Source organism: Ceratotherium simum, chromosome 20 (assembly GCF_057802395.1).
Source record: "Ceratotherium simum simum isolate JZ-2026a chromosome 20, ASM5780239v1, whole genome shotgun sequence".
Lineage (NCBI taxonomy): Eukaryota > Metazoa > Chordata > Mammalia > Perissodactyla > Rhinocerotidae > Ceratotherium > Ceratotherium simum.
In genome coordinates this window covers 7160536-7188435 of record NC_141919.1, presented here as the reverse complement: position 1 = coordinate 7188435, position 27900 = coordinate 7160536, and the positions used below count along the sequence as shown (strand labels likewise).

At 40.8% G+C, this 27900-nt stretch overlaps 1 protein-coding gene across 1 annotated transcript in view; it reads right to left on the bottom strand.

Moving 5' to 3' along the window:
- Window positions 1–25393, bottom strand: part of LOC101397373 (solute carrier family 28 member 3-like) — a 31670-nt gene extending 6277 nt beyond the window's left edge. Inside the window, 9 exon segments of the mRNA XM_087444197.1 lie at window positions 203–399; window positions 788–956; window positions 3934–4064; window positions 5700–5825; window positions 7765–7845; window positions 9839–9907; window positions 13421–13519; window positions 15469–15543; window positions 25289–25393. Coding sequence (XP_087300323.1) covers window positions 203–399; window positions 788–956; window positions 3934–4064; window positions 5700–5825; window positions 7765–7845; window positions 9839–9907; window positions 13421–13519; window positions 15469–15543; window positions 25289–25393 — 1052 coding nt within the window.
- Window positions 25394–27900: the final 2507 nt, after the last annotated feature.

The window sequence follows — 27900 nt, the reverse complement described above, 5'->3', positions numbered from 1 at the left end:
CAGACAAGGATTAAGTCAACATCACTGAAAATTATGAGGCACTATGTTCATTATGAGCTCCATGAACTCTGGCATTTGGGGTCTGTATTGTTCCTCAGTATATCCCAGGTGCCTGGCCTGACACACAGAGGCATCAGTAACTATTTGATGAGTATACATATGTGATAAAGAAGTGCACTGAAAAATCAAAATATTTACTCACAGACAATACTGTTGCACACCATTCACAAATTTGGGTCCAGCCTCTTCCCTTAAATACATCAATTTTGAGAGGCACTCATAGGCCACAAATTCACTGAAGAAAGTCTTATAACCTATGAGTTTGGCAACCATGAAGCTGTCTTGCCAGTCCACTCCCATCATGAAGGAAAAGAGCATGAAGATGTAGGAGCATATTATCTACAAAAACCAAAAATAGACACTTTATTAGAGTAGTGATTTGCTCCCATTCTTCTCCCTCAACCTCATGACGAGATTGTTCCCACCCGCTCTGTGTCTCCTGTAGACACAGAAATCCCTTCACATGCCTTGTCCATCTTTATCCATTAGGAGTCAAGGTTGGAATCGGGTCATTTGAAGTAACCTGGATTCTCAGGATGGAGAGAATGACTGTACATTGGGGGAAGGAGGGTGACAGGAGACAGAGAAAGAGGGTGGGAAGATGGGGGATACATGATAGGTTTGTGCCTTGTGTCAGAGTACAAAGGAAGGCAATTCACAAACCCATTTTATTTTTAAACAAAGATAGGAAGAAACAAAATGGAGGAGACATATGATAGAAATATACCTCAAAACTCAGTTGTGGGTAGTCAAACATGTTTCCAAACCAGGACAGGGCTGCATCCACAAAAGACAAGAGGGCCATGAAGGCAATCAGATTCACAGCGATGTGTGCCACCAGGGAGATGGATGAGGATGCTCCCTGTGATGCGGCTTCTAGGAGATTCCTCAAATCACTTATGAGAAAATAGCAATGGCAGAATTACCAAGTTGTCAGTGGATGGACATCACAGGGGTAGATGTGGGGTAATCAGAGCTCATTTGGATGGAGAGAGAAACTCTCAGGCCCACGCCTTGGTCAAAATACTTACCTGAATTCCACGAAATCATGACAGGATTTATAATTGTTGATTGTAGGTGATGGGCATATGGCTGTCTAACTGTTATACTACTCTTTTAATTTGGGGGAATTTATAATTAAAAAATTGGGAAAAGATAAAAATATTATAGGTTTTAAAAATTATATTTAATTAAAAGTAGCTAATATTCAATGGTAGCTACTAATAATTCAAGGAAGGCCTGAATATCCATCACCTAAGAAGTGGAATGTCACCCTCACCTTTGAGTCCCCTCCCTGCCATGCCCTTCCTTAATCTCATCCTCTTCTCTCTAATCTCAGAGGTATCTGGCTCCCTAGAAGTTGCTTATCATTCCCTTTCTTTTCAATTTCCCTACATGCCTGCATCTCTAAATAATATGTTGTGTAGGTTTACACATTTGCTAACTTTATAGGTGGAATCACACATATTCCATATACATATTCTTTGACAGCTTGCTTTTTCATTCATGATTATGACTTTATCTGAATACAAACAAGGGATAAATCTCAGAAACGTGTTGGTTGATGCATTCTGTTATTTAATGAAATACTTTTTTTTTTTTTGCTGAGGAAGATTTGTCCTGAGCTAACATGTGTTGCCAATCTTCCTCTTTTTGCTTGAGGAAGATGCACCCTGAGCTAACATCTGTGCCAATCTTCCTCTATTTTGTATGTGGGTCACTGCCACAACATGGCTGCTGACAAGTGTTGTAGGTCCATGCCCGGGAACTGAACCTGGGGTGCCAAAGTGGAGCATGCTGAACTTAACCACTAGGCCATGCAGCTGGCCCCAAGGGAATACTTTTGAACATCCTAAATCCATTAGTCTTTGCCATCCTTTTTTCTTTCTTTTGCACAGGGCAATAGAAAATGAACTGAAGAGGGGTTAAGGATACATATATCACACCTTCTTTCCCTATTACATGAGACACTTCCAGAAATGGTCAACCTGTGGTTTTGCAACAGTCTTAAATCAAGGCTAAATGAACACTATACTATATTTAAAATAAAATTTCTACATTGAAGTCAAGGAAATGTAATGACATTCATGTATTTAGAAAGGTTTTCAGCCAAAGCAGTCTTGAGAAAGAAGAACAGAGCTGAGGCATCACACTCTCTGATTTCAAACTACACTACAAATCTAGAGTAATCAAAACAATATGGTACTGGGACAAAAACAGACACAGAGATCAATGGAACAGAATAGAGAGCCCAGAAATAAACCTCTGCTTATAGGGTCAATTAATCTATGACAAAGGAGGCAAGAATATACAATGGGGGAGAGACAACCTCTTCAACAAAGGGTGTTGGGAAAACTAGACAGCTACATGCAAAAGAATGAAAAGAAGCCATTTTCTTACACCATATATTTAAAATGGATTAAAGACTTGAATGTAAGACCTGAAACCATAAAACTCCTAGAAGAAAACATAGGCAGTCAGCTCTTAGACATTGGTCTTAGCAATATTTTTATGGATCTATCTCCTCAGGCAAAGGTGACAAAAGCAAAAATAAACAAATGTAATTACATCAAACTAAAAAGCTTTTGCACAGCAAAGGAAACCATCAACAAAACGAAAAGGCAATCTACTGAATGGGAGAAGATATTTGCAAATGATATATCCCATAAGGGGTTAACATCAAAAATACATAAAGAACTCATACAACTCAATAGGATACAAAAAAAAAATCCAATTAAAAAATGGGCAGAGGACCTGAATAGACATTTTTCCATAGAAGATATACAGATGGTCAACAGTCACATGAAAAGATGCTCAACATCACTAATGTCAGGGAAATGCAAATCAAAGCTACAATGAGTTATCACCTCACACCTGTCAGAATGGCTATTATCAAAAAGACAAGAAATAATTGTTGGTGAGGATGTGAAGAAAAGGGAGATCTTGTCCACTGTTGTTGAGAATGTAAATTGGTGAAGCCACTGTGGAAAATAGTATGGAGAGTCCTCAAAAAAGTAAAAATAGAACTACCCTACAATACAGCAGTTCTACTTCTGGGTGTTCATTCAAAGAAAATGAAAACACCAATTCAAAAAGATATATGCATCCCTGTGTTCATTGTAGCATTAGCTACAATAGCCAAGATATGGAAGCAACCTAAGTGCCTATTGATAGATGAATGGATAAAGGAGATGTGGTATACATATACAATGGAATATTATTCAGCCATAAAAAAGAATGAAATCTTGACATTTGTGACAACATGGATGGACCTAGAGGGTATTATGCTAAGTAAAATAAGTCAGACAGAGAAAGACAAATACTGTATGATTTCACTTATATATGGAATCTAAAAAACAAATGAATTAACATAACAAAACAGAAATAAACTCATAGATATGGAGAACAAAGTGGTAGTCACTAGACGGGAGAGGAGTGGGCAAAATAGGTGAAGGGGTATTGTATTAAGAGGTACAATCTTCTAGTTATAAAATAAAGAAGTCATGAGGATGTAATATACAGCATAGGGTACATAGTCAATAATATGGTAATAACTTTGTATGGTGACAGATGGTTACTAGACTTGCCATGGTCATCATTTCATAATGTATATAAATGTCAAATCACTACGTTGCTGAACTGAAACTAATATTGTATGTCAACTACACTTCAATGAGAAAAAAAAGGTTTTCAAGTGTTGAAAAGATTTTTTGGGGTGAAGTCTAATAGTCATTGGGAAATTAAATTCACTTTCATACCATAATCCACTGTGCTCTCTTTGTCAGTTTTTTGCTGTACTTTGAATTTGGACCCCCGCCCTGCCCCCTGCCCCAGCTTGTATAGTCATTAACTAGGTGAATGTATCTCACTCACCCAATTTCCATTTTCATGGCATTCTTGATGGTTATTTTAGGTGTTTCTGTCTCAGGCCAAAAGAGTTTAGCCACAGCCAATGACGTGGGCTCTGACATAACTGAAGCAGTTAACAAGGGGGTGGATGAAATCTGCAATTTTAGGAGAAAGAAGGCCAACTTAGTTTTAGCTTTTCTGTTGCATTCAGAGTGAATGGCCCAAAAGCCTTACAAGGGAAGAGAAGGGCAGGGATTGTGTCTACGCCAGAAAACAATGTTTCTTTGGAGGCTTGGAAGAGCTCGGTGAGCCAAGTTGGCATCACAGTGAGAGTCAGAGGGAGGAGGGAGGAATCTGTGTGAATTGACCACATCCTCAGGGAGAAGCACAAAACCCAAGTCTGATCATTTCAGAAGAGAATCAATCCTGTGCTGTAGGAACTTTCAAAGAAGATTCCTCCACCTCTCTATTGTCCTTTTGAGTGTTCAAATAGTTCCTAAAGCCCATATTTCATTCATCATGAGTGAAAATAGGGGATGTCTGGGTGCAGGCATGGACACACCCTCTCTGTCTTCCTTTTGCTCTTCTGAAAGTTGGTGCCTTTATGTAATACTCCTTTATCCAGAGTCCCTGTAATCTGTAAACCATTTCCGTTTTCCTCACTGCGTGTCCACTGAAACTCTTTCTCGTTCCCTCCCCACACCCTTATTTCTGGATTCTCTTCCCTATCTTTTCAGAATTCCAGAATCAGCACCCTCCTCACTCCCATCCCCCCAGCACATTTTCGCAGGCAGCATTCCCACTGTGGTGGCAGAGTGGATTATCCGAGATCCAGTCACACTGCTATTCCTGAGGCCTCCTCTGCCCTTTTCCTCTTCCCTCTTCCTGCTGATGGGCTTCTGAGCCCAGATGAAGGTCTGGAGTGAAACTCGCCTATCCTGTAAGAACGCCCAGTCCCCTGGGTCACACAGCTGCTGTGCTATTCCATTTCTCCCATGGGGGTTGCATCTATGTGTGGCTTGTCAGCTCTGTGCTGGGGGCACATGCACCAGTTAGCACAAGGCTCTCCATCCCTATGCTATAGACCACCAGCTCTCAAACGGGCTGCACATGGGAATCTGAGGAGTATTAAAAAAATATTGATGCCTGGATCTCATCCCAAGAGGTTCTAGTTTGATTATTCTGGGGTTTGGGCCTGGGTGTTTGGGCTTTTAAAGGCTCCCAGGTGATTCTAATGTGCAGTAAGGTTTGAGAACCACTGTTCTAGGCCAGGGATCAGAAAACTTTTTTTGTAAACGGCTGGAGAGTAAATATTTTTGGTTTTTTGGGCCACAACTACTTAACTCTGCAGCATGAAAGCTGCCAGAGAGAAACGAATGGGAATAGCTGGTTTCCAGTATAACTTCAGTTACAAGAAAAGAGAAGTGATCTAGAATTGACCCATGGGCCATACTTTGCTGACCTCTGGTTTCAATTGCCTTTACTAGTGTAATAGGTTTTTTTTTTACATATTTATATTTTCAGCCAAAGTAACCTCATAATATGATTTCATTCTGCTATGGTTGGATGTGATTCACATTTAGCTGGCGGGGATATAAAAGTGAAGCCCTAAGGTTCTATGGGCCACTCCATTCAAATGTCAAAGGAACTGTGGCCCATGAAACAGCAAAAAGGACTCTCTTTTGGCCTCCTTATCCAGCAGCAATGGTAAAGAAAAAAAAAATGGAAATGACACTAGCAAAGAAAGAAGAGGTTGTATTTTCCATAAATTGATCCCCAAAAATTCTTACCCTAAAAGAAATGTACGCTCCTAAGACACTTGCAGCGATGGTAGAGAACCCACAGGTCATGATCGCATGGAGTTCAGACCTGGTGGCATGTTGTATATACTGCTGAACCAGCAGTGGAGACTCTGTCTGGAAACAAAGAGTGACCAGATTAAATGTTCCCTTTTAAATCGTAGGAGGGCATGCCAATCTACTCAAAATTCCATTCTCTAAAGCTGTATTTCTAAGAGTGGACCTCAGACCAGCTCCATCAGCATCAACTGGGAACTCCTTAGACATGTAAATTCTCAGACTTACTGAATCAGAAACTCTGGGGGTGGGGCCAGCAATCCTTTTTTAACAAGCCTTCCAGGTGGTTCTGATGCATGCTGCAGTTTGAGAACCTACACCCTAGATGTCTGGGTCATTTGAACTCTAGGTCAGTGTGCACATAGAATCACGTGTAAAGTTTGCAGAATTTGCAAGGCCAATTCACATAAGACCTCCACTTAGCCTAGGACTGGACTCTGATGGCTGGGGACACTTTTCTAAGGTTGGAACACCATTGGCCAAGTAACTCTGCCCAGTGGCCTGGCCTTGAGAACTGGTGATTCTCAAGCCTCTGTGACTTCCTATCTTCCAGCTCGGGAAGACCCACCTTCCATCTTGACAGACCTTAAACGTCTTTGCTGACACCACAGGGAAATAGAGACACAAGCATAAAAAAAATAACAAGGACAGGTGCCCAGAGGCCTATTCCTAATTGAAAATCAGAGACCCCTTCTTCCGCTTGAGTGGAAAGGAATCAGAGTGTAGTTATAAAGGCTTGAGTGCCATCAAGGAGGACAGGCAGCCTGCAGCGTGGGGCTCTTCATAAATAATAGCTGTACTTTTAGCATATTAAGTATCAAATTGAGCATGTGTGCAATTTTACAATTTTCCCCTCATTATTCCTAATTGTTCTGTAAGATTGAATGTGTTGTGCTCAATTTATGGACTGAATAGAAATTTGATACATGAGACTTCTTACCCCCCAGGTAGGAGTAATCAACTCAAGATGGTGGCCTAATTAGTCCTGAGAGGTTTTATGACTATAATTATAATAATTTCAGCTCCTAGGGAAGGAAGCATAGGCCCTGCTGTAAAGACTATGCTCCAGGTTAGCAAGCTGGGCTGACCAATAAGAAGGCTCGGCCTGCCTGGAGCGATTGTAAGCCTGGGATTTGGGGTCTTGTGTTTTTCTAGGTGACTTTATTTTTGCTTCAAATCCAATTTCCTTGGGCAGCCATGCTAGCAAGCATTCACACGTGGTTTCCTTGGTATGTGACTCCATTCTGCCCGATGATGCATATCCAGAGTGACAAGGATGATTATTACTATTTCTTACTTATTCACCCCTTAGGAATGCTGCTATTTGAGAGACACCTCTTTGCTTAAATGGACATCAGAGAAAAGAGCATTTAACCATGTGATGGATCAGGGAGTGAAAATGCTTTTGCTCATCAGCATTGTTCTTCAGACTCAACAAATACAGACCATTGACCAGTTCAGACACATTAAGAATGAACTCAAGTATTTATACAGCTGCATGGCTGTTGGTGGGAAGCCTTTCCTGGTCTCTTTCACTGCCACAGCATTAAACTACAGAATGTGAGGCTGCCTGTTACATGTTTGCAGGCTCAAGACAAGTGCTGAACTCCATCTGAGTGAATGAGCCGCTAGCCTCTGAAGGGCAGGCCAGAGACCTCAGCAATTCAATAAATTCAGAAAAGATTTGTTAAGAATCTATACATGAAAATTCCGATACTTTGACACAATGATTCAATCTTTCATCCTCTCCATAAAATTTCAAGGACCCAAATGCCACATCAGTGCACTGAGACTCTTGGAAGGGATCTCTCTCTCGCACTCTCTTTTTCTCTCTCTCTGGAATCTGGACTTTGTCAATATTGAGCAGTCCTTATATTGACACTCTTCCCTCTACACTAAAAGAAATAAAACCACCATATTTTTTTATTCCACTTTCTGGAAAGAGTGTCCATTTCAGCAGGTGTTCTGTTCTGTTTTGTTTTTTGATGTTACAGCTTACCTGTCCGACAAATATGTTGCCAGCAGCAACTACAGATTCAATAGGAGAGGATCCCATAGTAACCAGCATGACCCATCCGACCTAAAAGAGGGCAAGGGACAAAGTCAGTGAAGAGCTATTTGTATACACAAACTTCAAAGAAGGGATAAAAATCTTTTGAGTAAGATGCCGAGGCCTTTAGCAATAGTTGGCAGGCCAGCAATGGTGCTGTAAGTATATCTTACCTAGTCCACAGAGCAGGCCAATCAAATCCTCCTATTTGAGTGGTAAGTCTGAGTCACTGTATATATTTTCAACATTACACAAGTGAGTTTCTATTGAAATGCACACTTGTATACAAGTAACAAGTTATAATAATCTTTTAATAAAATATAGGACATGTTTACTAATAGACCTGAGCATCTTTTAGTTTTTTTGCAATAAGCAGCCCAAAGTAGATTAACCTTTATCTGATATTTTATCTTAGTTAGAAATTATCTAGATATTCAATGAATTTTTTATCATTTAACTTAATCAAGTAGAACATCAAAGTTTTAACTTACCAAAGAGATTTAAGCCATTTGTTTTTAACAGTCTGTCTAGATTACTCACAAAAACTTACGTGACACCAAAGCAGTTAGCCATCATTCTAGGTTCTTTTAAGTACATATATTAGAACACATGATTATTGTTAAAATGTTCCCCCAAAACCTTTTACCTTTTTACATCTACCTTTTTACTTCTATTTAGTTTACCTGTTTGCAACAATTATTTAGATTGCCCATAAAAACTTTATGAAATATCAGACAAAATTAGCTATTATTTTTGTTGACAAATTCTGTAACAGAGACAAGGGTTTGTTTGACTCATAAGGCTATATGTTTACATTATATCCTATGTTGATAACTCTGAGGACATGTCTATTTTAATTAAACCAACAAGATCATTTTAGATCATGTTAACTTGAAAGATATCTGGCTAGTTTTGATCACATTTAGAAATAATTCATATAAGTGCTTATTTTAAGTCAATAAAATAGAGCTGTCTTTAGAAATATCATCTGGACACACATACATAGACGTGTAGACAATCACAAACAGAGATTTAAAAATTTTAGCCATGTCTCAGGCACAAAATTTAAAAGAATCATGGATCCAAATTGCAACCTGTTCAGATGGCTAAAGATTTTTGTTAAAGATCTTTTTTTTTGGTAAGGATCCTTTTTATAGCTGGTTTTTTTTTTTTTTTTTTTTTTTTGTGAGGAGGACCAGTCCTGAGCTAACATCCGATGCCAATCCTCCCGTTTTTCTTGAGAAAGATTGGCCCTGGGCTAACATCCGTGCCCGTCTTCCTCTACTTTATATGGGATGCCACCAGAGCATGGCTTGACAAATGGTGCGTCGGTGTGCGCCCTGGATCTGAACCTGCCAACCCTGGGCCGCTGCAGCTAAATGTGAGCACTTAACCACTGTGCCACCGGCCCGGCCCCTATCGCTGGTTTTAAAGTCATTTTGTGGTTTAGAAGCTTCTGTATATTAATGAAAGAATGCATTCCATTGTGAGAGGTTTTGAATCCTCTTTTAAGGTGGACTTATCTGAAACAAACGTTCCCAAAAATGGGCATTATAGTTTTTAAATATTTTAAAAGTTTACTTATTTACTTATTTTCACTTGCTTAATTTCAGATCTGGAATTTGGGGGAAGCTGAAGTAGGGGAGCTCAGCAAGAGAGGAGGGAGGAACTGCAGATTTTGTTTTCTTTCACTAGCACGTTTGTTTGTTTTTGTTTTTGTTTTTGTTTTGTGAGGAAGATCAGCCCTGAGCCAACATCCGTGCTAATCCTCCTCTTTTTGCCGAGGAAGACCGGCTCTGAGCTAACATCTATTGCCAATCCTCCTCCTTTTTTTCCCCCCAAAGCCCCAGTAGATAGTTGTATGTCATAGTTGCACATCCTTCTAGTTGCTGTATGTGGGACGCGGTCTCAGCATGGCCGGAGAAGCAGTGCGTGGGTGGGCGCCCGGGGTCTGAACCTGGGCTGCCAGCAGCAGAGCGCGCGCATTTAACCGCTAAGCCATGGGGCCCGCCCCTTGATGCACCTCTTGATCGTCCTTTTTGTCTTCTTTCTTTCTTGGAGAATCCTGCTCAAGAGTGACCTGCTCTTCATCCTGGAAATCAAACATTGGAGCAGAGATGGAATAGTGAGAATCCTGGGCATAAAGGACCCTGGTCTCTTTTGCTCAGAATTTTGGCAAAGAACTTCAAAAGGTCCTTTTAAATCATTCTGCAAGAAGATGGCTCCTACTATCTACTGCACAGACATTTTTTCCTCTTGTCACAGAAAACCCAGATCACTCATCTCTTCCTTTACTTTCAAAGAGCCATTGGTATTATCTCCTTTTCTTTAGGAACAGGCTCGTATTTCTGTTTATTGCTCCTGTCTCTACTGTAATCATTCAACTGCCTCTTTGTTTTCAGGCAAGTGCTGAATGAAGTTAACACCGGAGGCTACATAATCTCCCTTTATACTCTGCAGGGCCTGGTTTCCAATATTTGCCACCCCAAAATGTGTCTCTTCAACATGAGGATTATTTTAGGCTGACTATTTTTAAGAAACAGAAGACTCAGAAAGTTTTTCTTGTTACCTCCCCCTTAACTGCCTAAAAGAATCCCGATAAAAAAACCTGTCTCAGGACATGAGTGATCACCTTAGAATAACATGAACTAGGTGGTAGACAGGGAGGAACCTAGAAAAGCCTGTTTGTTGGGTTCCCCTCTGTGTTATTCTGTTTCTGTGTGGCCAAATAAACACTTGTTTTCCAGACGTTTGCTCCTTTTCACCTACCTGTGAATTTCCTTCCTTCCCTGATTCTCCCCACCCCCAACATCTTCTTTTGTCTTTAGCTGAGGATTTACCTGATGATAGTTACTTGGGTTTCCTGGGTTTCTCCCATGTATGCATGTTATTAAACTTTGTTTGATTTTCTCCTGTTAATCTGTCACATGTCAATTTAATTCTTAGACCAGCCAGAAGAACCTAGAAGAGTAGAGGAAAATTTCTTCCTCTTCTGCAGAGACCAAAGCTGGTTTTATTTTCCTGGCAGCCCAAAGTTTGGTCTATATATGTGAACACTAGGTCAGCATCTTCAAGAACCAATAAACTCCTCTTGGGAACTAGGGTCCTTCTATCAGTTGGGCTAAAGGGAAATATTTCCCTAACTCAGCTGGCCCTTGCTCTAATTGAGTGAAGTAAATACCTGGGCCATCTTTCATGGACAATCTTTCTAGTATTGTTGGAGCCCATAAACATCTATGACCCATCCTATTCTTGGGATGGTGTAGAGGATTTCCTACCTCCCTCCATTCTGCAATAATGTCTCAAATAGGTCCAGCTATTGTAGGCAATGGCGAGGGAAGGTGGGGAGGAAGCATGCAGATGTGGAACAGTTTTGAACGTGCTCCAAGAGGTATAGTGCCAAATCTCGGCTTTAGTTTTCTGCCATTTCCCATGAGGCCTCTGATTCTCTTTAACAAAAATCATAGCAATAAGTCATTATCATGTCTCTGAGCTGAAGGGATCCTCAAAGATCATATAGTCCTTTGTTACCAAACTCCATTATACTTCTAACTTAGACTGCCTTCATTTTCTGGGCTGGGCCTTGGGAACTAGGAAGGTGAGGGGATAATTGAAAGAGAGACCAGCAGAATCCAAGCTGCAGCTGCTAAGGTTGGGGTAGAGACAAACCTTATTCATTTTTCCCCTGATAAATAAATGGCAAGCAATAGGATATATTGGAGCATATGAGGAAGCCATTTGGTGTAAAACTAACTTGGCCTGAGCTTCTTTTTCCAAAAGGGCCTGTGGCCTTTGAACATGCATTGTATATCTGCTTTAAGCATTTACCATGTCCCAAAGACAAGAACAAATGCCCTTAAGATAAGAATGCAACTTCCCCCACATTGGCATTTCCTTAAGGATAAGCATTTCTCCCTAGGCTAGGATTTGATTGGTGTGCTCATCCTGTGACCACTGAACTTGAGACAACAGACCTGCTACCTGCTGTGCCCACCAATCACTATGCCGGCAGGGCAATCTTGTGGCTGTTGTAAAAGGGACATTGCAATCATATGTGATACATGCTCTTTGATGGTATATAACCACACTGTACACCCCACTTCTTTGGTGCCCTTCCTTCCTTGGGGAAGGAAGGCCCTGGGTCCTCAAATTTGGCTCATAATAAACTCACCCCAATTTTGGTTTATAGGTTGATTATGGATTATTTGCATCGACACCCCAACACTTAGCTTGGCTGGTAGTCAAAGTCTGGTAAATTTTTGATTTAAATGATCATAATTATTATTTTCTTACAGTGAAATTGCCAACGTACCTACTATCTATGGAATGTCCAACATTCCTATTGTTTTCTTTTCTTTTTTTCCCAACTTTCTCATCTTTAAAACAAAACAAAACAAAACAACAACAACAGCAAAACCTTCTTGACCCCACAGTCGTGGACATCTGCCCTCCCTCCTTCCCTTCACAGCTAAACCACCTGAAAGAGTTGCCTTTACTTTTAGTGACCCACTCCCTCACATCATGCTCCCTTAACCCACTGTGATCAGGCTCCCACTGAGATGGCTTCTACCAGCATCACCCAAGGACCATTGTTGTCAAATCCAGTAGCTACTCCCCAGTCTTCATGTTTTTGTTTATGATAGTAAAGTATCTAATTTTTGTTTTTGATTTTTTTGTGAAACAATATTAAACAAGAAAAAGACTTTATTTTTTAGAGCAGTTTTAGGTTCACAGCAAAATTGAGTGGAAAGTAGAGATTTCCCATATATCTGCTGCCCCCACACAGGCATAGCCTTCCCCATTATCAATGTCTCCCACTAGGGTGGTACACTTGTTGCAATTGATGAACCTATATTGACACGTCATTATCACCCAAAGTCCATAACTTACATTAGGGTTCACTCTTGGTGTTGTACTTTCTATGAGTGTGGACAAATGTTTAATGACATATATCCACCAGTATAGTATCACACAGAGTAGTTCCACTGCCCTAAAAATCCTCTGTGCTCTGCCTATTCATCCCTCCCTCCCCTTTTGGTAACCACTGGTCTTTTTACAGTCTCCACAGTTTTGCCTTTTCCAGAATGTCCTATGCTTGGAATCATACAGTATGTAGCCATTTCAGATTGCTTCTTTTACTTAGCAATACATATTTAATGTTCCCTCATGTCAACAATACAGAGCGCCTCAGCCTGCTGTGTTAACTTAGGTGTCGCTGAGGAACCCTAGGGCATGATGGACACAGTTTTAGAACCATATCTTAGAATCTTCTTCATCTGCTTCATTTACCTTAAAATTGAGATGCTCTTGTTTAAGCCAGTGCCTTCGGCCTTAGGATGGAGCTTGGAATTTGTAATAGTGAGGTGTCAGAGGAGCCTCAGTACTCTCCCCATCAGAGAACTCTGAGGACAGGTATATAAACACAAAGTCTTTGTTTGGGCATGTGTGTTTTCTTCATGACTCTGCCTTACACACTCTAATTACTATTTAATTCATTCCTCTGAGTGCCAGCTGAGCGCCATGCTTTCTGTCCCTGTAGCTCTCAGGTGCCTGTTGCACAGCGGTCACCATGGTAACAGATTCACTCACCGCCCTCCAGCCCTACCTGTTTGGCGTTTCCCTGCTCTCTGTTCTGCACAGCTCTACTCCTCAGTGAGTTGTCCTTTTCTGATGTGTTCTGGTTTTCTTGAAAGTCATCTTCATTCTAAGAAAAAGTACAGATTACAAAAATAAAACTTCAGAACCAAAAAAAAAAATGTTTTTTTCAATGAATGATACCCAGAAGACTTTTGAGGGAGGGGACGGCAAAGACAAGGAGATTAGATGAGTCAGCTGGTTAAAGAAAGAACCACTGAATCTTGGCTAATAAAGACATATAGATGATTTTTGTTTTGTTTTGTTCCCTTAGAAAAGATTGGTGTGGTTCAACTTGAGGAAGAGAGAAAGGAGGACAATTGCCCTCATCCAGACCATAGGACTTTCTAATAAGCTGAGCTGAGACTAGGGGGCAGGTTTCTAGTCTCCTTTCTATCACATCACATAAGCTTTCCACTTATAAAATAAAACAAAATATAATAAACCCTATGCTGATAATTTTGTTCTTAGATGTTGGATTTAGGGATGTTCAAATGTGTTTTGTTTGGTTTAAAGCAGTCTCTGGTAGTAATGAGCATATGAAAAATACCTCCTCTTGTGAGGCTGGTTTTACTTTAAGGAACTGAGTGAGGTGTGCTCTTGGAGGGGTGTGCTGAGCCCCCAGCTGCTTTTTCCAGATGTGACAAACACCTGGCTCATTTCTCTTTTACTTTTTTTTGAAGGGGGTCCAATTCTTCTCCCATCTCATCCCAGCTTGCCTTTTTATAAGATACTTTTTATATGGCAACAGATAGATCAATGGTGTCAAGTAGGTCCCTATGTCTTTTCAGGAAATGTCCCCTGCTAGCCCTGTTGGCTGTGACCTTGTCTTTGAAAAAAGAACAAGTATATCACTTGATTTTAACTTTAGATCTCTAGCTGGTCCCAAGGATCTAGAAAAAATTGCAATTCCAACCTGTGTTGCATTTTCCATTTATTGAAACATGAGCGTATAAACTTGAATAAAATTTAACTTTGAGCACACACATGTGTGGGGGGGATCAGAATTGTCTCTCCCACCCAAAAATGTGTCTCTTTGGCTTGATTATTTTTAAGGATAAAAGACTCTGAAAGAAATTTTGACCTTCCCCCTAACTGCCTAAAAGAATTTAAGATAGAAGGTCTGTCCCAGGACAGGCCATCACCATAGATAACTCTGGGTGTGATAGACTGGGAGGATCCTTGCTAAGCCCGTTCTAATCAAAGTTCTCTCTCTCCGGGTCACATTGTCTATAGATGGCCCAGCAAACATCTGTTTATCCAACATTTGCTTTTCTATCTCCCTGTAAATTGCCTTCCTCCACTTAGAAGTCCCAAACCACTACTCTCAATGTCCTCCTTGGTCTTTAGCTGAAGACAGTATTTAAGGTGGTGGCTTTGGCCATTTTTGTGAGTTGCTCAGTTTTCCTGGGTTTCTCCCACGTATACATGTTAGTAAACTTTGTTAGATTTTCTCCTGTTATTCTGTCTCATGTCAATTTAATTCTTAGACCAGCCAGAAGGACTAGAGGGTAGAGGAATAGTTCTTCCTCCCCTACACACATAGAAGTCTTGTTGCCAAACTGCCCTTTTGTGTTACAGTTGTGTACATCTTACTTTAGTACAGTTCCTCGCACATGGCAGACACTAACAATTATTTGTTGAATTAACGAACCACAGTGATTTCCATGTTGCACTAACTGGTACAGCAATGTAGTACCTCTGGGTACTTGGTATAGAAATATAGTAGAAAGGGACAATATAGATAGTATGGAAAGATGACAAAAGTGTTGCTAATTGCTGAATCTGGCTGATGGATACTTAGGGACTCATTTTACTATTCTTACTTCCATGGATGCTGAAAATTTCCTTAATAAAAAGTTAAAAATAAAACCCAGCATGAGCTGGTAGAAAACAGGACACAGGTAACGAGGGGGCTGGTCTGCAGGGTCCCTAATGACATGTGTGATGTAACACATGCCTCATCTTTCTAAGCGTCAGCCACCCACCTACACAGCAGTTTCCATTTGGTGCTCTTACGGTCCCTTCCAGAATCCTGACATTTTCTGGTTCCATGAGGAGCTTTAGTTTCTTGATGCTGATTATTCCTGCCACCTGGTGGCAGAATCTGAAACTTATTTGTGGAACACAAGCATGGAGCCTGCCTTTATAAAGTTAATAAAAGAGGAAGGGCTTCAACAAATGGTGTGGGGAAAACTGGACAGCCACGTGCCAAAAAAAGAAAATAGACCATTACCTTACACCATACACAAAAATTAACTCAAAATGGATTAAAGACTTGAATGTAAGACCTGAACAACGAAATTTCTAGAAGAAAACATAGGCAGTATGCTCTTCGACATTGGTCTTAGCAATATATTTTCAAGCACCATGTCTGACTGGGCAAGAGAAACAACAGAAAAAATAAACAAATGGGACTACATCAAACTAAAAAGCTTCTGCACAGCAAAGGAAACCATCAACAAAACGAAAAGACAACCTAACAATTGGGAGAAGATATTTGCAAACCATACATCTGATAAGGGGTTAATCTCAAAAATATATAGAGAACTCATGCATCTCAACAAGAAAACAACTAACAACCCAATTAAAAAATGGGCAAAAGACCTGAACAGATATTTCTCCAAAGATATACAGATGGCCAACAGGCACATGAAAAGATGTTCAGCATCATTAATTATCAGGGAAATGCAAATCAAAACTGCAATGAGATATCACCTCACACTTGTCAGAATGGCTATAATTAACAAGACAGGAGACAACAAGCGTTGGAGAGGATGTGGAAAGGAGCGAACTCTCATACACTGCTGGTGGGAGTGCAAACTGGTGCAGCCACTATGGAAAACAGTATGGAGATTCCTCAAAAAATTAAGGCTAGAACTACCATACAATCCAGCTATTCCACTGCTGGGTATTTATCCAAAGAATGTGAAAACACCAATGTGTAAAGATACACGTACCCCTCTGTTCATTGTAGAGTTATTTACAAGAGCCAAGACGTGGAAACAACCTAAGTGCCCATCAAGGGAAGAATGGATAAAGAAGATGTGGTATATATACACAATGGAATACTACTCAGCCATAAGAAACTATGAAATCCAGCCATTTGTGACAACATGGATGGACATGAAGAGTATTATGCAAAGTGAAATAAGTCAGAAGGAGAAGGTCAAATACCATATGATCTCACTCATTAAGTAGCAGATAATAACAACAAACAAACACATAGAGACAGAGATTGGATTGGTGGTTACCAGAGGGGAAGGGGGGAGGGAGGAGGGTGAAAGGCATGGTTAGGCACATGTGTGCAGTGATGGATTGTAATTAGTATTTGGGTGGTGAACATGAGATAATGATGTAATCCATGCAGAAACAGAAGTATAATGATGTACACCTGAAATTTATACAATGTTATAAACCAATGTTACCACAATAAAAGTTAAAAAAAAAAAAGATGAAAAGAAAAAATAAATAAATAAAGTGCTACTGCAGCCAATTGAACTAAGTTCCTGTACTGCTTTTGGCAAAGTGTGCTTCTCCCATTTGTGCATCAATGAAACATATTCATGAAGTGTTAAATTATTCTTTGCCACGTGTAACAAATACAGTCAAGATTATTTTATGTAATGATTTTAATCAAGGTGATTCTAAAAGATTTCAAGAAAGAATGAATAATTGTAAATAAAATATACCCAACAATGAATGCAAAAAATAAATAAAAAAAGAGGAAGGGGTGTGTGTGTGTGTGTGTGTGTGTGTGTGTGTTGGGGGGGAGGGTAAAGTGGGCGTAAGTGGTAACAAGAGCACCCCTGGATGTATTTTGTAACATGGAATGGGATTGTTTTACCCCCAGTAGAGTACACGCCTTGGCTTTTTAGCATTTTCAGGAAGAACAATGTTTTCTATTTGAGGATTTCCAACAGAAATAAAGGAGGTGTTGTGGGTGTTGATTTGTGCCTGAACAACGATTATTAAAACACTTACTTCCCTGCTTCTTTTCAAATGGGAGTCATAGGGCCAGAATTGGTGGTCTATATTGACTTCTTAGTGCATTGTTTCCTTCCATCTATTTAGCATTTCTTCTTACTAGATACCTTAGTACACTGAACTACACCCGTGACCTTGTTCCATATGCAAGCCTGTCGCTCCACCGAATGGGTAACAACGTTGTGGGTGTTGTGTATGGGTATTTCTAGGCAGTTTACAGCACGCCACTTTTAATTTCCCCAGTGAGCATTAGTTGCTGCGTGTACTCAACCTTGGATTGAGACCCCTCTGAGGGGTAAATCCTTGAGCCAGGAGTGCATTGTGCCTGGGGTTTGATCTTGCACTTTCCAAGCTGCTCGAGTAAGTGCAGATCCACAGTGGGTGTTACAGGGAGTACAGATGGCCAGAGGTCTTTTTCTGAATTTCTTCCTTTCATTCAGTTTCTAAACCATGTAACTTCTAGAACATAAGAAATTACTGAAATCACTCCCCCTATCTATTTGTGGCGTCCCACTCGATAGAATTTTAGCTGAACACATGGCCACCCAGAATAAAGGCTACGTTTCCAAGCTTCTCTTTCAACTAGATTGTGGCCCATGAAATGCGAACAGAAGTGGAGCCCTGAGTGGGGCAGCTTGGGGACACTCCTTCAGAGATGGGTGCTCTTTGTCTCTTTCATCCTTTCCTCCAGCCTGATGCCCTGGTACATGGATGGTCCCAGCTGGGCCATGAGCACAAGGTCCCTGCCCTGGTGACGTCACAGTGGTGAGATGGGGGGACTCAAGTCCCGAAAACTTTGAGCAGCACTTCCCCTCTGGGTCTGTCCTTCCACTGCCCGACTTTTATCTGCAGGAAACAGACTTCTCTCTTGCTACTTTTGGTTTTTGCTGTTATTTGCACCTGGACTGGTACAATATTTAGTAGGCACAAAACACTGGGTTAAACCCTTTAAAAATTCTCTATTTGACCCTAAGAGGCCTGTGAGGTGGGTGCTGTGATCTCCATTATACAGATGAAGAAACTAAGGCAAAGCTAAGCAATCACTTGACTCAGGTTGCACAACCAGGAACAGCCGAGATGGGATCTGAACTGGGACTGTCCCACCCCAGACTGTATCCTGCCTGTCGTGTTTGGCCCTTGGGCCAAGACCCTTTGGCCTTGGGAATGTCTAAGGATGTAGTAGCACACCTACAGGTTAAATTCCCTTTCAATGAAGAAAGCTGATTTGAATTCTAGATACTAAAAGACAAGAGTAGAAATGACAGGGTGCTAAAATATTCCTAAAATGCTTGTGGCCACTTTTAATCTCTATTTGGGCTCTGGTGGTCATTTATCAAGCCAGAATAGTGGCCCTCCCACCCAATAGACTGGTTTTAAGTAGATGCTATCCTTTAAATAACATGAGTGGTAGGGGCCGGCCCTGTGGCGTAGTGGTTAAGTGCACGCGCTCCGCTGATGGCGGCTGGGGTTGGGATCCCGGGCGCGCACCTGATGCACCCCTTGTCAGGCCATGCTGTGGTGGCGTCCCATATAAAGTAGCGGAAGATGGGCAAGGATGTTAGCCCAGGACCTGTCTTCCTCAGCAAAAAGAGGAGGATTGGCATGGATGTTAGCTCAGAGCTGATCTTCCTCACGAAAAAAAATTATATAACATGAGTGGGCACTCCTTCAATTGTGGACATGTCTTGTCTCCATTATTAGTTTGATGTCTTTTCTTCCAACTGTGTCTGCGCCACCCACTCCACCTCTCCCTCCCCCTGTGGCCCTGATTGCACAACGTGGCTTCCATGTCTCAGTTTTCGTGGCCGGGGTTTCTCTGCTGCAGACTCGACATCACTGCACCAGGGAGGCCTTTTCTTCTATCTTCTTTGTAGGAACTGCTCTGGCCCGGCGTGCTTTGACCGTGGGACTGGCCTTGCTGAGGGGGCACAGCCCGGCTTTGAGGCCTGGGTGAGAACAGACACCGTCACCCCGAGGAGACTTTCATCCTGACCTTTGGTGGGGTGGAGATCATGTAGGTTTATGGGACGATGGGAATTGCCCAGCAGGCAAACGTGATGTTGACAAGGACCCCGAGGAGTCGCTATGACGATCTTTAACTGGTTCTAGAGCCTGACACTCACATAGTCTTGCTAGAAGCAGTCAGTGTGGTGCATTCTGAGAAGGGGTGATGCCTTAAATGTCACCACAGATGTCAAAGTCCCAACGCCTGTGACAAAAATGGGCCTGTGATGATGTCAGTTGGACTTGGGACTGTGTAAATCTATACTGTACATTTATACCCACTGGGGTCTAAGTGGGGAAGCCAGATACTCTGTCCCGTGAATACTGTCTGCTGAATACCATGTGCATAGCACAGTGCCAGGCACGGATGTGCTCAGTAACCATTTCTGAATGGATGGAGAAGGTATTCCTAGGGGCTGTTGAGCTGATCATAGTAGCAGTTAAAACAGTGTCTCTGTAACTAAGTAGAGACCAAATAGTACAGGAGAGCTTTCTCTACTTCTCCAAGACAGTTACCTTATGTTCTAATATTCTAAGCCTTCAGTGCCCAAATGAAGGTGTCAGAAATACATCTCCTGTTTCTGTTCTTTTTCAGAGATTCTTTAAGTGATCTTTCTGTATCCATTTCTCTAAGCACAAAATGGGTCTAGACTAGAGCAAGTGCCTCAAATAGTAACTTAAAATTCGAAAATGCAATACAAATAGATCATAGAAAGTGGCTCATCATAAACCTGAGGGTGACTGCTTTTTGGAATATTGATAAATTATCTATATTAATTGGTATTCTGTTATTATGAAAAGCTTGGGTTCCATTGGTCCCACCTGGGTTCAAATCCAGCCTTAATTTCTTGAGGCGCCATACCCTGCTTCATGGGAATGTCAGATTCCTCACCTACCTTGTGGGGCCGTGGGGCTGTTCTAGCGCCACATGTAGTGAGTGCTCATTGACTTTTATGTTGATTGTACAGTTTAGGTTACTACTGGTTTCCTTGTCCTGGAGCATTTACAGTCACTTTGTTCTCTGTTGTTGAAATTTGGCTTGTAAAAGTGAACCTCTGTTTCATGAATCTGATCTCTTCAATTGCTTGAGATCATTCCTCTCTCTCTCCTTTTTTCACCTTTTTACTTTTAAACTCTACAAATGTCAAATATTTTAAGGCCATTTCTCTATATTTTCCTCCAAATTGCATGGGCTTTGCCTTGGAACAAGTGCATTTTCAAAGGTGGTGTTCCTGCAGCCTTTGAGCTTTCCCATTGCTCCCAATCCTCCTGGCTCCTGTAACTTCTGCCTCAAGTCTTGGGTTTAAGGGATCCTGGATGTGAGTTATGGGCACTGGCTAGACCATTCTTCCATGAGATGTTCCTGTTTTTCTTGCTGGCCTGGTGGGTTTATAGACTCAGTAAGGAACAGCAGTGTTGTGGCAGGAAACCACCTGGTCAGCCTGGGGCTCATTGTCACACTTCCCTGATGCAATTCTCTGTCACCTCTGAGTGCCCTGAAGGGAGATTTGAATTTGGTGCAAGGAGTCAGGGTTACAGAACAGTGATAACATTCTCCCCTTATGATCTTTGTGAGCCAGGGGCAAAGGGAATCTCTAAGTATAGGATGTAAGGAAAAGGGGAAAGAGGCAGAGCTCTGTATCTAAAGGAGAAAAGTTAGACAAGGCTTATAATCATCAGATTTACAAAAATAAATTTAAGCATGCAAGTACTCATAGAAGATTCTTTCTATGAGCTTTGTTGTAGAAACTACTTGAGGAAGAGCTTCAGCCAAACAAATGATAAATGGAGAAGTTATGACAAAAGGAATGATAGTATGTTTTGAATCTATTTAATAAATTTAAATCTAAAACAACTCCAGGGATGCTAATTCCAGAACAAATTATAAACATAACGCCTGACAATGTAGAAAAGATAATCAGAACACTACTTGAAGGAGAAGGAAGAGAAAATGTAGATGGTAGGGTAAATAGACCAGTTTCCTCATATTTGAATTTCTAGGAGCTGAAAGAGATTATAAGTAATAGTGTTTAAGGTAGAAAGGTAGACACTCAAAGATACATATTCAGCTAAAATTAAGTGGTAGAAGAGAAGGAAAGAAAATAATGGAAAGTGGAAAATATGCTAATTTTGTGATTACTACTCATAACCTTAAGCTGGTTATGAAAGGAACCATTAAAACAAAACAATACAAGTCTTCAGAAGAAACCAAACAAAAATGAAGAAAATGCAAACCATACAATGGAAAGATTTTTAAAATGCACAACATAAAATATGACGAGAGGAGCTAGGAACAAACAAGTATATCTGGAAAATCAGCAATGGATTTGATGGAGTCAGATGGAATAATAAACAAACACAGCCATAGACTGAAAATGACTCAGAAAGGTAAACCTGCAGGGGTCATGATCTCAAGCAACCTGAATATAGGACCAAAAAAGCAATTGTGTCCAAAAAGAAGCAATCGTCAGAGTACGATCTCACACTCTGAGAAGCATGGCTATCTATGGACAAATGGCGTAGATTAACATAAAGGAAAGATAAGAGAAATATCTAGAAACTCATTTGGAAAGAGGTTGGGAGAACCTTTCGGTCTATAACAGATCGAGTGGGCAAAAGTAAGGATAAGGGAGACCAAGATAAATAATATGAATTTAGTGAACATCTATTGAACTCTGCAACCCAAATAGAAAATGTACCATGGCCGAGACTGTTAGCTGTCCCCAGTACCTCTTCTTCCCCATTTCCTTTAGAAAGAGAACTCTGAATTTTAGCAGGGTCTGAGATTTTCCAGAATAAAGGCACATTTCCTAACCTCCCTGTGGCTGTGACTATGTTCTCCACCGTGACGGAGGAGATGTGCAACTTCTGGGAAGTGTCCTAAAGCAGGAGGAGCCTGTGGCCCCCTTTCAGATGTTTTAAAATACGTAGAACTAAATATATATGATTAAAAGGAAAACAATTACATTTAAATACAATTATTAAAATATTAAAACTAATTTGTGATAGAATAACGTATACGCAGCTTTATTAACACATCAAAAAACAAGAAAAAAAAACCAACAAAGTCCAGTGGGAAGTTCTAATAACTACCTTAATGTCAAAGCCACGGACGTAAATGATATTTGGAGATATTTGCAACAGATATGAATTCTTTTTCCCACTTGTATGTATTAACTCCATGTAGTGAGGGTCCTTTCGCATCTTCACATCCATTTCACACGAGAAGTTCTACATCCTCTTGGTCTGTGGAGTGGAATGTGCCCCTTTCCCCTCAGGCCCCTGCCCTTCCCACACCTGAATGTATCTCTTAGTTATGAATCAGCTATGAATAGATACGTCTGGGACATTATGGACCTTTTTTCTTATTTGTAATTGGATATCTTGGTTTCACTTCTGGATCCATCCATATTATCATCCAGTAAATCTACTCGTAGGGAAAAGCAAATAATCCCCAGGAATATAGGCTTTAGCATCATGTTCATATAGATTTTTGAAATAAACAGCACATGAATGATGTTTAAGCATCTTGCATTTTAATTGTCTCTGAGGCTGATGTCATATGATTTATCTAAAAGTGGTCATTTTTTCCATCAGAATTCATCAGAGTCCTGGGTGATATTTAGAAGATGAAATGCAGATTAGCTTTCAATGTTAATTCTGGTGCCAGAATAGACAGGCTCCTGTAGGCTGGACACCAGTGGTTGCTGCGTGAAATGTCCACTTGGTGGCCCCACTCCCTCTAGGCTGTAAGATACACCTGCCGTGAAGGCCAAGGCTTGGCCCCACTTCTGATTCTGGCGGTCTGTCAGCTCTGAAAGCAGGAACCTAATTAAAAGCAATAATAGGCTAAACCACAGCCTCAATTTTAACTAAATGTTTGCTTCATATATTGTCTGGGGTGGTTATATCAAATAAATAATTCAATTTTTGTCAAAAAGAATTCTGAGACCACTGGCGAAGACTGGGAAAAATGGAGCATCAAAAAGTCAAAAAAATGAATAATATCTGCAACTTACTTGTGTCAAAAAATAAGATGGACTGATGGGTGGATAGAGGGTAGCAAGGATGAATAAATAAGTGAGAAAGCAAGTATAGTGAAATATTAATTGCAGAACGTGGGTAGTGGGGATATAAGTGTTCACTATGAAATTCTTTCAACTTTTCTGTGTATTTGAAAATTTTCATAATAAATTGTTGGAAGAAACAAATAATGTTGGTAATTGATTGTAAGAGATCGAATAAAAGAGAATGTTATTCCATAATGATACTCAAAAAGAAAGAGAAAGATGAAGAAAAGGGAAATCTATTCTTTTCAGAAGAATATGAGGTAAGGAATGTTAAAGAAATGAAAATCATCATTTTGCAGCTCTCAAAATAATAATTAATTCAGGAAAGTGTCATCAATGGATGCTAAAACCGTTGGGTGAAATGTGTTGGGGAACTGGATATTCACATAGCCTTGAAATATCAGTGGTTACTTACTAATTAGAAAGAGAGAAATTTGCTTTTATAATGGAGTGGTCTGCTAATCACCACCCTAAACCAAGTCAAGACCAATAGTGGAGTTAAATTTCTCCAAATCCACTTGTGTATATTTTTTAATTTCTTTTTTACATGCAGAGTTTCCAGAACTTGGGCTAGCTAAAAGTCATGTAAATGTAGAATCATACATTCCAAGGCATCACTGCCCCCCTCCTGCTCGGTTGCCTTGCACTCTTATGGTAGCTTTTGATATGTGTGCTGGTAATTTGAGTTTGATAACGTGTGATTATTTCAGCCTGGCTCTAATTTTCTGTTATTGTTTCTTGCCTTTCTTTGATTTAAGCTGATTTGTTTGAATAGAGGAAGACATGCCCAGAAGAACTTCTACTATATATTTGATAGAGAGAAGACCAGAGAAATCTCAAGACACCCAGGGAGAAGCTAATCCTGAGAGCAATAATATGGCAATGCCTGGACTCCCGACTCAGGCCAGGACTGGGCTCTGCGCTTCCCCACACACAGCTTACTCAACCCCTCCTTCCCTTGATTCTCGAAGATTTGCATTTTTATCAATTTTTTATTGCCTTGAAGCCAAGAATTCATAGATAAGCATCCTTTCTCTTCCCATTGGAAAACAATCTTCTGGGCCGGCCCCGTGGCTTAGCTGTTAAGTATGCGCGCGCCACTACTGGCGGCCTGGGTTCGGATTCCAGACGCACAGCGACGCACTGCTTCTCCGGCTATGCTGAGGCCACATCCCACATACAGCAACTAGAAGGATGTGCAAGTGTGACATACAACTATCTACTGGGGCTTTGGGGAGAAAAAAAAAGGAGGAGGATTGGCAATAGATGTTAGCTCAGAGACGGTCTTCCTCAGCAAAAAAAGGAGGATTAGCATGGATGTTAGCTCAGGGCTGATCTTCCTTACAAAAAAAAAAAAAAGAAAACAATCTTCTATCTTCACTTACTGGTTGCTATGGTCTGAATGTTTGTGTCCCCCCAAATTCATTATGCTGAAATTCTGACCCCCAAGATGATGGTATTAGGAGGTGGGACATTTGGGAGGTGATTAGCCCCTGAGGGTGGAGCCCTCATGAATGGGATTAGTGCCCTTATAAAAGAGACCCCCACAGAGATCCCTAGCCCCTTCCACCACATGAGGACACAGTGAGAGTAGGCTGGCTGTGAACCAGGAAGAGGGCCCTCACTAGAATGTGACCATGCTGGCACCTTGATCTTGGACTTCTAGCCTCCAGAACTGTGAGAAATAAATATCTGCTGTTTATAAGCCACCCGCCTGCAGTGTTTTGTTATAGCAGCCTGAATAGACTAAGACACTGGTTCCGTTTCTTGCCTCATACGCACTCTTCAACCCATTCCAGGATGGTTTCCACTTCTTCCCCTCCAGGAAAATCATTCTTGACAAAGTCATCCGTGGTCTCCACGTCCCTAAATCCAGTTTTCATCATACACAGTGGACCACTGCCTCCTTAGAATGTTCCTGTCCCTGACTTCTGTGATAGCACACTTTACTAGTTTCCTCCTGCCTCCTGGACTTCTCCTTCTCCCTTTCCTGTACGATTTCAACCTTTGCACTAAACCCTTAATGTTATACAAGTACACTTCCCTGGGGCTCCATCCCAGGCATTCTCATTCGTTCCTCTAACAAATATTTATTGTGGATATACTGTGGGCTAGACACTGTGTTGCTTGGTGGGCATTGCACATGTGGTTCTTGTCCTCAGGGAGTTTAGAGGAAAAGCTGTCAACCATAAATTATACAATTGGTTATTTAATTATAGTCGTGATAAGGACTACTAAAAAGTTCAAGATAGTACTTCCATAGATTAATTGGAATAACTTGGCTGTGTCTGAAATTCCAAAGATGTAACCTGTTTAGTCCTGGGAGCATTGGAACGGCTCTTACCAGCAGAACCTTTTCCTACAGTTGAGAAAAAAATTAAGAAACAAGGATATAATTCCTTGAATCTATCAATCAAAACTAAGATTCTCCCCAGTTTCATTTCCTTCTCTGATTTGTTTTTAGCAGACAAATCTCCACTTTGTCTGAAGGGATCAAAATTCAGGCTGCAAGGTGACTATAGATTGGTTTTTGTTCATAAAAACTTTCACCACGGGCCCATCAGGCCAGCAGTGGGAAGCCTTTTTCCTGTAGGGCTTCTGATCTTTAGTCAAAGGTCAAGAGATTAAGAAACATTATATGCTCTCTAATATTTACAATGTACAAAAAGATATGAAGAATATAATAACACCTGCCTGTGAAGCAATTTGATAAGATAAGTCACTAAATGGTTTATTTCTAAAATTAAGAGCAGGAAACATGGCTTCAGATCTTTCTTAAAGTCTATTATTGGAGTAAGACAGAATAAGAAGGAGGAAAACGGAAATAGGGAGGGAGAGACACAGGTGGTGTCAAGAGACATTGGATGTCATTAACGATGCTTTCATCTTGTAACTTCACGTTGTATCCTCTTGAGTAGCCCCTAAGCTATTCCAAATCCTGCTTTGCTTTTGCCATCGTCCTCTTGTGCAGTGGGTATCACTACTTGGGACCTTCTTGCAAGTTCAGTGACATTGACCTCAAGCCTACATTTGGTCCATGCTGCAGCCACACTCCAGCCCTGTTTATGTAAAGGTGCTTTTATGCCAAAGCCTGAATCACCTGCAGGGTGAAGCCTGGGTTGGTTGTGCTTACCTTACCCTTGGGCTATCTTGCGGAGTTATGGTCACTTCTGTAAGTATTAGCCTTACTATGAACTGGACTATTTTATGCCAGAGCAGTTGATAGTGAAGCACTTAAAAAGGCTACATCATTATGTCAGAGGCATTTGCATTTGCTCACATTAGGAAAAAAGTTGCTTTTTGGTGATTTCTAAAATCACCTTGGCCATCAAGCATTTCTTTCCATAGAGTGCTGACTAAATAAATGTAAATTAATTAGAAACACTTAGAATAAATTTACAGTATATAAAAATTTTTTAAGAAATGCATTTGACTAAATAAGTGGATCAGAATGAACCAAAATGTTTGAAAATAACTCTATGAAGTCCTTTGAAGTGACACAGATGTTGGGAGCTGAGCTCCCCGAGTCTGGCAGGGACCTAAGGGACTTGAGGTTTTACATTTGGCTGACATGATAACAATTCAAAGCTGCATATTGACATCTCTCATGGTTTTTCCATCAGTGGATTCCAGTATTTTCTATTAGAAGAGGCAAACTTCACACCTGAATTTCAAATTTTTGTTTGGTCTGCACCAAAATAGCATCCCCCAACTAAATGAATTGATTGGCAGTTGCTGACACTTGAGCAAGTGCTAGGTGCCATCCCTCACACATTGGAGTTGGTGACCAGAACTTTTACATACCATCTTTTTAAAAACTTCCTTTCAAAGGAAAAACAAAGAACAATTAGGGGTGCCAAGACTATAAGTGGCTTCTGAGTCGAACACCTTAGCCCACATGTGGAGGGCAATTAGCTGCCTCCAAATCTGGATCCTGTCTTTGAGCAGAAATCATGCTGCACCATGTCTGCCTACATCTGCAATCTGAAGACAGAGTTCCAAACTTCTGTGGCACGATAGAGACTTGGGGTTCATACTCACAATTCTCTGTTCTGTATAAAATTCCAAATACTCCCAACTTTGATTTTTTCAATTTGATAAATAATAGTTTAGCCATCAACCACGGCTCAGGTCTCATCAACATCAACAGTGTCTGGAGGAGATGGGTCAACAGGTACCACCACCCTCATTTTAAATTGAGGGACTGTGGAGTGGAAATTTTATAATCAGTAGTGAAACAAACAAGCAAACAAACAGCAAGAGCCTGGTTACCAGTCTTGGTTCTGTCATAACTGAGATAAGAGTATTTTCCTGAAAAACTCTGCTGCCTACCCTCTGCAGGTTGGGCATGTGCTTGCAGAACATATTGCCTTATAAGCCAATTGAAACT